The following is a 12385-nucleotide window of genomic DNA, read 5'->3' as shown; positions in this document are numbered from 1 at the left end:
TTTGTATGTCCATGATAAGAAAATAAAAATCACAGTTGTTCTGAAGCAAAACGTTTGTGTTTAGATCATTGCAGGACCTATTCTTTCAGCTGTTTTGTAGATCTCTGTGTCCTCAAGTTCATTAAACCTTTGGAGGTTCGCTCCTTCTCTTTCCAAGTCCACCTTCATTCCGTATTTACTTTAACAAGAATCATGAACTTGGACATGATTGTATTTTGAAGAAAATTCTGCTTTGTTCTTTGATTTTTCTTAAGCAGGAAAGTGATCTGCTTCGCTGCTGGTCAATTGGCAGCAAGAAATATCCATGAAGTACTGGGGAATGTGGTAACAGAGAGCTGGAAGAATTAACCAAATGTCATTACAGAGGTTTTCTGCTCCCAAAGTACTAACAAGAGATGAACAGGTATTTATTACTGAAAAAACATACATCTGAAGTTCATACATCTGAAGCAGCAGCCTATCTCCAACAGATGCAACTCAATGTCAGGTTTTGTCCCTTTGGAAAGCTATTTCTGCATGGTGTGGGAGTGCCTCAGGAAGGGAAGTAATTAAGCTATTGTAAATATATATGCTTAACTATGAATCTGAATTAAAATGTGATTGAATAAGTTGGGGTTTCTACGTCGATAATGTAAAACATGCGTAGTTATTGGCCGCTTTCTGTTTGTACCCTGCACAGGAAAGGAAAATCCCACAGCTCCAAACCAAACAAAAACCTAAACAGAAAGCTGGCCATCTTCAGTGTTGAAAAGTAAGTTGCACACGTTAAAAAAATAAATAATGAAGGTTTCCACAGCAACCTAAGTTCTGTAGTGCAAATAGATGACTTTCATTCTGTTTTATTACATAATGACAGAACAGATATTCTATAAAAAGTGTTGGGTACATCTGAAGTTACATTATTAAAAAGTTTGATGTAATCCTGAAACTTTATATCAAGCAATTTACCAAGGTTTCTGAAAATGGTGTACAAAGCGCGTTGTTTCTTCCTGTAGCTTCGGGAAGGCTCTGACTGGAGAAAAATTGCTAACGTGCTGGAGGGTTTGCAGAGACCACAATTCCAGTTAAATTTTGGGATTACACACCTCGGCTTGCAGTGAGGAATCCAAATTCGGGTTCAGCGGAAAGACAAGTGGCTGTTGGCCACCCGTCCGCGTTTTGCCGGGTCTTTAGAAGCTTTGGAAATTAATAACAAGGCGTAACGTTAAATAATTCGGTGCCGTACGCACGCTGGTCTCCCGAGGGCCTCGTAGATTTTCGCCTCCTCGCGAGATGGTTCCCTTTTTACCTCAGTGCCCCCTCCGGTGCCGCAGCCCCGGGGCGCTGACAGGACCCCGGCCGCTCCCCAGCAGCCGTTTCCCGCCCGGTGCTGTGGAGGGGGGGGGGTGAAGCGGCCGCCGCCCCCGCGCCTCGCGCCCGCGCGCGCCTCGTGCGGCCGCGCGGCAGGGGGAAGGGAGGGGGGCGGAGGGGGGGGGGGAGGAGGTGGTGCGAGCCGCGCATGCGCGCCGGGCTCCGCTGAGGCGGTGGGGGGGGCGCGGCAGCGCGAGTCCTTCGGCGGCCGTGACGGGAGCGGCGGCGGCGGCGGCCGGGGCTGGGGGCTCCGCGGGACCGCCGCGTCCGCAGGGCCGCACCGGGAGGGCCACCGGGCGCCCCGCCACAGCCCGGGCGCTGAGGGGAGCGGCGGCCGTCGCCCCTGCGAGCGGGACTGGACGGGCGGAGGGTGGGAGGGGGCGACCTCCTCGCCCCCCCCCCCCCCCCACCAACATCCCCTCAGCTCTCGCCCCGCCGGGACCCCCGGGGCGCGGGGAGCCCAGGCTGGGGGCTGCCGGTGCGGCGGCCGCGGAGCAGCGCCCCCGCTGAGGGAGGAGGAGGAGGAGGAGGAGAAGAAGCCGAAACCGCCCCCGCTCCATGAGCGGCGCTCGCCCGCTTGGCTCTGCCCAGGGGATCCGCGGCCGGCAGCCGCCGCCACAGCAGCAGCAGCAGCATGTGGAGCCCGACCGAGGAGGAGAAATACGGCGTGGGTAGGTGCTGCCGCCCCTCCGACCGGCCCCTCGCCCCCGCGGGGGTCGCCCCCGGCCGTGCTCGGCTCCCCCCAGCCTCGGGGCTGCCCCCGCCGGCCGCTGACAGGAGCGGGTTGCGCGGCCCGGCCGCGCCCGCGGCGCTCAGCCCTTCATCGATTTAAGAACGCGGTGTTTTTTTTTCTTATTATTATTATTTATTTTTATTTTTCTCCCTTCCCTCCTCCGTCTTAATCCGCGCTTTGTGGCGAGCTTGTTTATGTGGAGTTCGGAGCAGGGGGTGTCATTAGGGGGCGTCGGCGATGCACCTGCTGCGGGGGGCGGGAGCGGCCGGCGGGGTCCTGCGGCGCAGCGCGGGGCCGCTGCCGGCCGGGGGTGGGAGCCGCGCCTCGCCTCGCCCCTCCCAGAGCTCGCCCCCGATGGCTTCTGCCTTTTTTTTTGTTTGATAAACGCCAGGGCTAGAGAGCCTACCGAGCGATTTTTGGTAAGTGCAGGAATGTCGTGCATCATCCAAGGAAGGCACGGTCTTTCCTTAGCGTCCTTTTCATTTTGGTTTAATGCTTCAAATAAACCGTTGACGTGATGTTCGCGGTGTAATAATAAAAGTAGGTAGCGCGTGCCCTGGCTACTTAGCTAAATGCTTCGTTAAAGTTACAGTTATCAGGTGTACGTGTAGTTACATAAGTTCCACAGTGGGCAGTGATAATCCCTTTCTGCAAATATTTTAAAAATATATAATCCGACTTGTTACCTGTTAACATGTATGGTAAAGTGGGATTTTTCAGGTTTACTTGTAAGCAAATAAGAGTTGGAACGCCAACAAATTCTGAACGTGTCAGCGAGCAACAAAATGTATCAGAATGCTTTTTGCTAGTTTTTCACCTCATGCAACAAATGCTTTGCTAAGGACGTCCCATACATCTTCATAATAAATAATAGGACTAAGTAATGAACTGTTGTTTAAATAATAATAATTATTAAAAGTAATCAAGTTAATGTTTTAAATTTGAAACCATAGGTATAGGACAATCACTGGGAATATGTAAAAGTAACAAGTTCGGTTATGTGTTGTGTGGATGTTTAGAGAATACAAAGTATCCCACCCTTGCTCATACATTTACTCTTGGTTTGTTAAATAAATAAATAAATAACAAAACAAAAAACAAAACCACCTCTGTTGTCCTGGTGCTAAACTTACTGGTATTATTGTAACATATGCTGCAGAAAATAATTGCTTTTTCAAGTCTTGTTGGTTTTCCTGTGTTCTATTGATGTGGTCACTTTTCTTTGCTGTGAAATACCAGTGCTGCAGGGTTTGATATTTAGAGTTTTGTGTGCTGCTTGGCCACTGTTTTCAAACAAGGAAATACGTATGCTGCCTTAACTGAAGAGCAGGTGGACTAATTTTGTTTAGGGAGATGCATGAGGGGATAAGGAGGAAGTCTCAATTAAGGTTGTAAACCAGTCTAGAAGAGGCATCCTGAAGAGAATGTTCACTGAAGTAAGCACTTGTTTTTGTTCGTTCTGTAGCTTTAGGAATATCGCTGAGATTTTTTTGTTGTTTCAGGCAACGCATGTATAGGTAGGTCTGACATACTAGCTGACTCTTTATGAACTTTGATGCTGTCTGCACAAGGGTGTGTGTTTGTTGTTGTTATTATTCTTATTGTTGGGTTGTGTTAATTACTCTTCCTATAATTGAAATTAGTGTTTAGTCCTGCAGAGAGGGAGAGTAGGCAAAAAATGCTGCTTGTATCTCGAGCTTAGTTACTACAGGTGGTGAGAGAAGCACCAGAACTTGAGACTGGTTGTTTTCGTGCATTTTGCAGAAACTAGGCTATGGAAGGTATAATGGTGCTGATGAAGTTTTATTGTTAGGAGATGCACTACCAAAAAAAAAAAATCTATATATAGAGAGAGGTTGTTTTTTTTTTCTGATGCAATTTACCTTGGTTTCACAAACAAAATAATGCATGCAAAAATAATTTTCTTGGTATGAGTTACTGCTAAGAATTTTTGTTTGGGTTTTTATGAATCATTTTTGTTTTTATTGCTGTCTATCCAAAGAAACCCTGTGTATTTTCTGCTTGCTCTCCTTAAACTATGAGAATTTTTTGCTGTGCCTTTGGATTAGGACAATGGATGTTATTTCTCTATTGACAGAAATTTGGTGAGGAAAAAAAAAATCAGTTATCTGTTCACCGTATTGTGATGCTTGCAGAATACTGGGGGGATACTCGGGTATCTCTGGAGAGCCAGGCCTTGCTGCCTGCTCACCTCTATTTGCCAGGGCAAAGTGGTGATACAAAGTAGTTAATTCAGATGCAGTTTGCTTTGTTGAAGGCAAGTTGGAGGTTAGAAGGACACAGATCACATAGCTTGGGTCAGAGATGATCATTTATATCCTTTTTTCTTTCTTAGAAAGATTTCACATTTCCCCTCTCAACAAGTTGCTATCGAAGGGTTTTGTACTCAGCTTTCAAAGACTGTAAAAAGACATTTCTTACATGCTTGCTGGCACCCTTGTACATATGCCTGTTACAGCTACCTGGGCTGCATGAGAACGTGTTAAATTTACTGATGTGAACATCGGTGGCTTTTTAACAGTCCTGAAGTTCTCCTTGCCTGTCCAGCTGCAGCTAAAAGAAGTTTTTGGTGCTTAGAGTTCTGTACTGTATTGCCCAACTCTATTGCAGGCCCCTGTGTACTTTTGTGAGAAAGATATTGAAAGGTTGCTTGGGATGTTTAAAATAAATATATGAAAAACCCTAACAGCACTCAAGTTCTTTCTTGCTTGTCCTTCTCAGCTATGATGTGCAATTGGCTGTGAATAATTCCCTTCAGTTCCATTTGGAAGTACTTCCATTCAGTGCCTCTTCTCCTAATTGTGCTTTCAAAACTCTGGACTTACTGTTGGAAGGCAGGCAGTTCTGCCTGAGGATGGCCTGCTGCAAAAGCTGCCAGTGAGACTTCCAAATGGATTATTGAAGATAACAAACTCTAGCCCTCTAGTGTTTTAATACTTTTAAAGCAGTCTCTGTCGGAATGAAAATATTTATTGAAGTGATGTGATTAGTTACATTAGGTTTCTAAAGCAAGCATTAAATAACGAGAATGAATTAAAATAAAAAGCTGAGAAGGTGAAAGATCTTTTTAGTAAATAACTGCTAATTAAAATTTGTCAAATGCTTATGAGCTGATTGTGTAATTAATTAGGCTGTCAATTTCTGCCGCTTTATTTTTGTGCAAGGAACACGTTTAGGTGATTCTCAAGAAAAAAAATAAATGTATGTAGTTAATCCTGTACTTTATATGGCTGACTATGTTAAGTATGTATGTGTTAAATCACAAGGGTAGAGGAAAACCTGCCTTCATAAACAGCCTATTATTCTATTCAGAGTTATTGGGTTTGAAGCTGTTCATTGGTTATTTAAAACAAATTTTGTATGTTTATTTTCACCACTTAATTGATAAGAATGAAAAGTAAATCTGTAAGCACACTTGCACAAAACTAATGCTTCCCTTGCTGCTTCTACAAATGGATGGAGCATCTCAGTGTCCCAGTTACAGCTCTGTACTGCAGCTTCTGCTTTTCGATCACTATCTTCCTTTCTGTTTCCTGCTGCTGAACGTTGGTTTGCACGCTCTGCGCTTCACGGTATGGGAAAGCAGGACTGCAAGACTTAGAAAAGGTCTGCCTTCCCTCAGCACAGCTCGTAACATACTGCTGGTTTTCACCTCATCATATAGAAGGCAGTTGCTAAATGAAGGAGTGCTATGAGTTGATGAACACTGCAGCTTCTCTGCATCACTGGAGCAGTTTATTACAAGTTTAAAATGAAAAGTTTCAGAGAGATGGGGAAAAAAAAAAACCTCCACCAAAGTAGGAAAAACTCCATCTTTGATAACCTGGAAAGCCATGTCAGCCACTGCATCTGGGTGTTCTGTGTTGTGGGATGTATGTTACACTTCATCCTCTCTCTTACCTCATTGCCAGGAACTGTAATAGCTTGGCAGCAGGTGGGAGGTGACTAAGGATGTGCTTCAGTGATCTGTCTTGGGACCGAAGCTCTACAGGGGGATGTACTCAAACCTTCTTTGTAACAGGGTTTGTGGAGGTGCTGCTAATTCCTGGGGACTTGCTGATTTGTCAGGAAAACGAGGTGATCAGTAAATGGGAGTAATTTTTAGTTCCACTAAGTGTTTTGCCCAGAAGAACATGTTTTTACTCTTTGAACTTGAGAATGAACAAAAGAATTTGTTAGCCAGGGGTCATAAAGGAAATCTATAGGTGTTATTTGGCTGAACGAGGAATGAATTACACCTTGAAATGCCTGTGGAAAAGTGCAACTCCAAAGATGCATCCGAGTAGAGACTTCCAGTATGGTCTCTACATGCAGTAGAGACTTCAAGGCAAAGTTTAGCACAGCAGTGAATGATTCAGCTGTGGTCTAGTGTATGGCTGCGTTCCTGTTACTGAAGTGACCTGGGGATTGAATATACTGCTCTGCGAGGAGGCTGACGTGTCTTGACTCCTTTATTCTAGACAAGAGTGACGAAATGATGATGACAATGTGATTAGTCTCATGAAAAGCTGGCCTATGGGTCTGGATAAGAATTAATCTATTGCTAGTTTGAGATCATCTGAGTATTAGTTGTTCACAATTACAGTACAAATTGGCCAAAAACTTCTAAATACAGGAGGAATGAAATTGAAAAACAGTTCTCAAATTACATGCAAAGGCAAGGAATCAGCTGCTTATGCTGGCCTTTTACGGTGTGGTTTGTGTGGAATGTAGGCGTGAGTCAGAAGTGGTAGTATTGCAGTGGGGGTTTTAACTTGTGGTGCTTTGATGGTTTTGAGAGCGCTTCTCCACCTAGTCCCTGTTAAGCCATGTGATGCATTCAGCTAGGACTTTAGGACTTCTGGTTGCCAATGGGATGGGAATGGCAGTGTTTCCTCTCCGGCTCCAACCACAACATGAAATGGGTTTTGTATTTAGGTTGACTTCCTGAGGAAGAAAATCTTTGTACAGGCTTTCTGTCCTCACGTAACAACACCTTTCCACCAGTGATGAGCACCATCTTATGATGAGAACTGGCATTTTGAGGCATACATTTCCTACAAATGTTATGAAAATTGTTGTCTGGCTGAGGGAGGAGTTAGCTGGTGTTGTGTGGATAGACATGCAGATAAACAGCTGCTGACTTGCTGAAAAGAATGGATATCTGAGTTCTGGGAGGACTCCTCCTGATCCAACTTCATTGTTTGCTCGCTGGAGAAGGTGGAGGGGGAGCTGTTGGCGTGAGCACAGCAGCGACTGGCAGGGTGCTGTGTGGGCAGGAGTGCTTGGAGCAGGGCTGGGGGTGGAAAGACTGAAGGTCTGGTGGCACTGCTCTGGGTTTGTCATGGGATTATTTGTGAAAAGGAAGGGATGGGAACATAAATACCCATTTTTAGAAAACTAGGCTTTTTGTTCTTATTCAAGGAACAAGGTCTTCTGTGTGCTTTTTGCTGCGGCAGGTACCAGTTACGGTTAAAAAGAAAGGTATATGCCAGTGTGCCTTGAATGCTCTACTTAAAAACATCAAGCACACACCTAAATTTTCTTATTTGTATGCTTTGGGTTTAAATTCACTGTCAAGTCTGTAGGACAGGAGGGGAGATTGGTCAGAGTGAAGTTAGTGGGGAAGAGAAGAAGGTAGTTTCTCTTTGTGAACAACTGGAGGCAGCATGGGAAGTTAGTGGGGTCTTGGGTGCTGGTGCAGGCCATGGCTTGCAGTGGTATGGTTTGTTAGTTCTTCCCTTCTTTCCTTTTTGCAGCTAATGGCATAGCTCAGCTGAACTTGAGTCTCACTTTCTTGCAGAGCCTTGCTTTAGGATAATTCTGTACTTCTGTAAAAACCCAGAGTCCAGGACAAGCATCAGGGAAACATGTGAGAACTACTACCAGAACTCATGATCTAGAAAAGACTGTACTACGTATGGGGTGCCATTTAAAAGCCCATAAAAGGGGATCATTGAGCATGGGGGAGATTTTCTTTCCTTGTCATCATGAGCACAGTGAGATGTACGTACAGCAGCTTGTCAGATTAATGTGTTAAGTGGTGATTTGGAACACAGTTCTTGTGTGAAAGCTGTAAATGCCTGATGACCTCCAACAATTACTGTAATCAGTAGTCATATGCGTGTCATGGATCAAATGGGAGATCTTTTCAGATGTGGATGTGAAGACACTGACCAAAGAATTGAAAGTCTGGAAGAGTATTCAGCAGTTAAAGTTTCTGATGCAGCTTCTTCTCATGCTTCAGGTAGAAATCCTGGATAATTTGTGGAGTCGGTTAAGTCTGTGTTCCTTCCTCAGCTGTGATACTCACTGTGGAAGAGGCTAAAGGAAGCATACAGCAGGTTCTTGGTTGAAAGACAGTTGTAACTGACAACCGTCCTTCCACTGATTGGTTTTGTTATGAATCAGCCTTAATATCACTACATTTTACTCCGTGTTCTGTTACAAAATGTAAGCTCACTGAACCTCAAGGCAGAGAGATGAAATATCTCATTCAAGTGACTGATATTAAAAATCAAACCTCTGTTCAGGTGTTTGGGAGTCAAAATCAACTTGTTGATCTCTTCTGAGATCCTGGAAGCCTCCCTTAAGCTCTTTGTAGCTGGTTCCTTCCTTCCAGGCCTGTCATAGTGTTCTTTTTGAACAAAAAGTTTGCAGTGGAGTTGTGAGGTGGTTACTTACTGCTGGGGATGGGCCTCTGCTTCAGCACCTCCCTTCATTTTCTCCTCCTGACTCTTTCTGGGTATTAAGCCTTAAGGAAGGTGTATGGCAGGTGGTGCTGGCTGGCTGCTGGTGGTTGGGAGCAGGTCATGCTGCTTTCAGTGGTAAGCTGGTACTAGTTGCTCTCTGAAACCTAAGGGTTTGTCTAGGTGTTACAAGGTAAGGAGGCTTCTGTGCAAGCAGTGTGGCACTAGGGAGTGGTGAATGATTTTGTTAATTTTCTTTATTTTTAATACAAGTCTGTGAGTTACCCAGCGTGCTGGAGTGTAGTGCGGTGTGCTTTGGCAGATGGCTCCCTCTTCTAGAAATCTCGTTTCTGAGCGTTTGAGCAGCAGGGGACTCTCTCTTCCCTCTAAATATGCTTAAGAATGAGATGTTTATGCCAGCTGTAGATCTAGTGCACCTACCCTTTCTGTCTTCTCACCCCAAAAAACGAAGCCTTGCATACATGTCAGGGAGACCCAGTGGAACTGCTGATTGACCCGAGGCTGGCTGAGAACAATGCCCATTGTCTTATGGGCCTGTTGGGTATTGGCTTGCATGCAGTCCTTTGTCTTGCTGGGGTCTGTGGTCCACCCTATCAAATCAGAAAGGCAGCTGGTAATCTTTCCCAGTGAAGTATCTTAGGCAACGTTGGATAGTTCCTGTGGGATATGGATACGGGTGGTTCTAGTAGCTGGGTCTGAGCCCGGGAGGGCAGGAGGAGATGTTTGCTTCACCTGTGCTCTGCCTTTGCAGAGGATGATGCCTGTGAAATGTCTGTGTAAAGTTGCCCACTTCACCGAAGTTTTCTTGTTTTTGTGTGTATGGCTACATTACATGCATGGAGAGAGTGTAGGCACGAGTAAGAAAGTGTCAGCCAGAGTGGGATTAATAAGCAAAAAATATGTGGATTATGCTAAAAAATAGTTTGTGGTTTGAATTTAGATGTGGTGGTTTTTCATGGTCTGTAAATGGTCTTGAGCTGAGTGACTGGCAACTCAATTTTTGGCAAACCAAAGAGGCAGCAATTTAGCTTCACTGAATGCAGGATCAACCTTCTTGAAAGTGATAAATTTCCCCTGACGTCTGCTGTTACATGCTACATAAAATGGAGCTGCACGCTCCCTGTTACCTGCCCCCTGTGCCTAAGTGAGTCCCCTGCATGCCCCTTTCCCGTGGAGGGGAGGTTGCACTGATCGGCCGTGCTGCTGCGAGGGCTCCTTGGTGTGGGCTGCAGGAAGGCCTGGCTCTGCTGCCCGCTGACCACGCTTGTGCTCCTGCTGTCAGTACTGTCAGTAGCTCCTCACTGCCCCGGCATGCCCCTGGCATCTGCAGCTCACTGCTCGGCCTGTCTGCTGTTCCATTTCAGCCTTTCTGAATATGCTGATCTAATCGGAACTAGTTAAAAACAAAACAAAAAACCTGCTCTGCTGTGTTTTTGTTTGTTTTCTTTTCCCTCCCTTCTGCAATGTATTTGGTTCTTTGTGGTCTGAGGGTTTTCCCCCAAGGAAGATTGCTTGAAGGAAGGGGTCTTGCAGAAATGGCTATTTTTATTTTATTTTTTTGTCTCTGGGGATGTGGAAGTAGAGCATAGGGCTCTTTCTCTAACTTTCTTCATCATAGCAACGCCTGAAACTGTGACTCCTGGTCTTGGATTCTTGTGTTTTTTGGTGCTGGAGTGACTGTGCTTCAGGTTGCTTGCCTGAAACAATATTCTCTTTCTTGTTGTTAAAAATGTGAATTATTTCAGCCTGGGTGAAGGATGCAATAAGACAAAAAAAGAGGATTTTGATAATGTTTCAAATGATGTTCATAACATTAATTAATGCGTTTGCTTCAGTCAAGATTAGAAGAGGGAACAATTCTGTAGATCTCGTAAGAAAAGCATCTCCACTTATGTCAGGTAAATACTTCATTTCCTAGAAAGTTAGTAGCAAATGGATAACTTTTGGTCAAAGTTCTTGTGTGGGGTTTGAAAGGTTTCTTGATGGTCTCGCAAAAGCTGTCATCAGATCTCCACAAAAAGTTCTTGTGTGGCAGACAGTGTAGGCTACAATACAGTTTTCAGCTAGGATGCAGAAGCTAAATATGCTTTTATAAGTCTGCCATCTTCTTCCATCCTCCTCCAGATGGGAAACGTGCAGATCAATCCTAAATGCCAAGGTATATTTGCCTTACGAACTCAGCAGTTCGACATCAGGACCAGAAGTTGTGGTCAGCGTAAAATGCAGTAGGATATAAAGCATAGCAGCACACCTGCAGCTTTGGTGCCGGTGACTTGGCGGTGCTCTCGTAGCTCGCTGTGCAGCCGACTGTGTCCTTGGGCAGCCGAGGTGGCGAGGCTCCCCCTTGGAGCAGGCAGGCTGATGAGCTGCAAGGTCTGCGGTGCTGCGGCGTGTGGAAGCGGGGCCAGCAGGGGCTGGCTCGTGGGCAGCTGCTTCGTAGGAAGCCACCGGCAGGGCAGAGCCCGACACTCCTCAGAGTTGACCAGTGGAGGCAGAAGGAGCCTGGTTGCTGGTTACTGTACAGGATGCTTATTTTCACAGCCAGCGTGCTGAAGCACTGGGGCGGGCTGCCTGGGGAGGTGGTGCAATCTGCATCCTCCAGGATGGTCAGAACCCGACCGGTGCCTTACTTTGCTTCCCGATGTTCACCTTTGTGGTGTGGCCTTGGGTGGCCTGTGCATGCTGTGAGGAACACGGTGAGCAGCGTGCTGCAGGGGGGGGTGTTTCTCCTCCATGCAGGTGAGGTGCGAAGCAGCCTTTCTCCCTAATTAAAGGACAGAAAAAGAAGCTGCTGCATTTTCTTCCCCCGCAGAGGGAGTGATACAGGGATGAGGGACTTCTGTGCTGCCAGAGCATTGGGAATAGAAGTACAGGAAGGGGATGGGCAACCGGTGTTGATGCCTGCCAAGTTAGAAGCTCAAAGTCAGTTCCTTAATGTAGGTAAGAAAGCGGACAGTGCTGTGGGCTTCTGGTCTATATATTTTTTTGCCCATCCTACCTCTTGTCACCAGGATGTGCAAAACTATTTTAAACAGCTCATGATTTTCGAGCCTAACCTCTATTTTTATCCTGAAGGGCGGGGGAAAGATGCTAGCAATAATTCACTTTGCTAGTGAATGATCACCTTTCTTCTCAGGCATCTGTTTCCTTTTTTACACGAATATTTTCATAGTGCTGGGATGAGTCAGTAGGAAGAGGCGGTGTTGCTAGGCAGCACCCTGAGCGCCATGCAGATGCCGTGCGATGGCAGCGAGCTGCCTTGCAGCAGCCCGATGGTTGGTGGCGGTGTCCCTGGCCCAGGTTCCGCGCCGCCCAAAGCAGGCGGCAGCTCTGACAGGAGCAGATGCTGCCTAGCAACTGCCAGTGCTCCCCGGCCTCTCTGAAATACCGGCACTTAATTGTACTGTAATTTTGGAAATACTCAAAGCCTTACGTGGAACAGATTGCTTCAAACTCTGCAGCATATTTTTCTTCCTCGAGGTTTTCCCTAAAAGTTTGTGTAGACCATTAATAAGGTCAAAAAATTCTTTAGACCTCGTCTTCATGTCTTTTGTTTAATCCCTCCTCTTCGGTTGTAATGTTTGGATGGCTT

At 46.0% G+C, this 12385-nt stretch overlaps 1 protein-coding gene across 14 annotated transcripts in view; it reads left to right on the top strand.

Moving 5' to 3' along the window:
* Nucleotides 1-12385, top strand: part of DOCK3 (dedicator of cytokinesis 3) — a 257137-nt gene that overhangs the window by 42853 nt on the left and 201899 nt on the right. For 2 of the 14 annotated variants that reach the window (XM_084531303.1, XM_084531297.1), the window contains exon 1: nucleotides 1799-2021. The exons of 11 other annotated variants lie outside the window; for them this stretch is intronic. In XM_084531303.1, the coding sequence (XP_084387429.1) occupies nucleotides 1985-2021 (37 nt within the window). In that variant the 5' untranslated portion in view covers nucleotides 1799-1984. Of the gene's footprint in view, nucleotides 1-1798; nucleotides 2022-12385 lie in introns of those variants that run through there. One more of the 14 variants, XM_084531296.1, reaches the window with a different exon arrangement.

The sequence above is a fragment of the Aythya ferina genome (genome assembly GCF_964211825.1).
Source record: "Aythya ferina genome assembly, chromosome: 10".
In the NCBI taxonomy this organism is placed as follows: Eukaryota; Metazoa; Chordata; class Aves; order Anseriformes; family Anatidae; genus Aythya; species Aythya ferina.
Note: the sequence above shows the minus strand (reverse complement) of the source record. Positions and strands in the feature narration are given on the sequence as shown.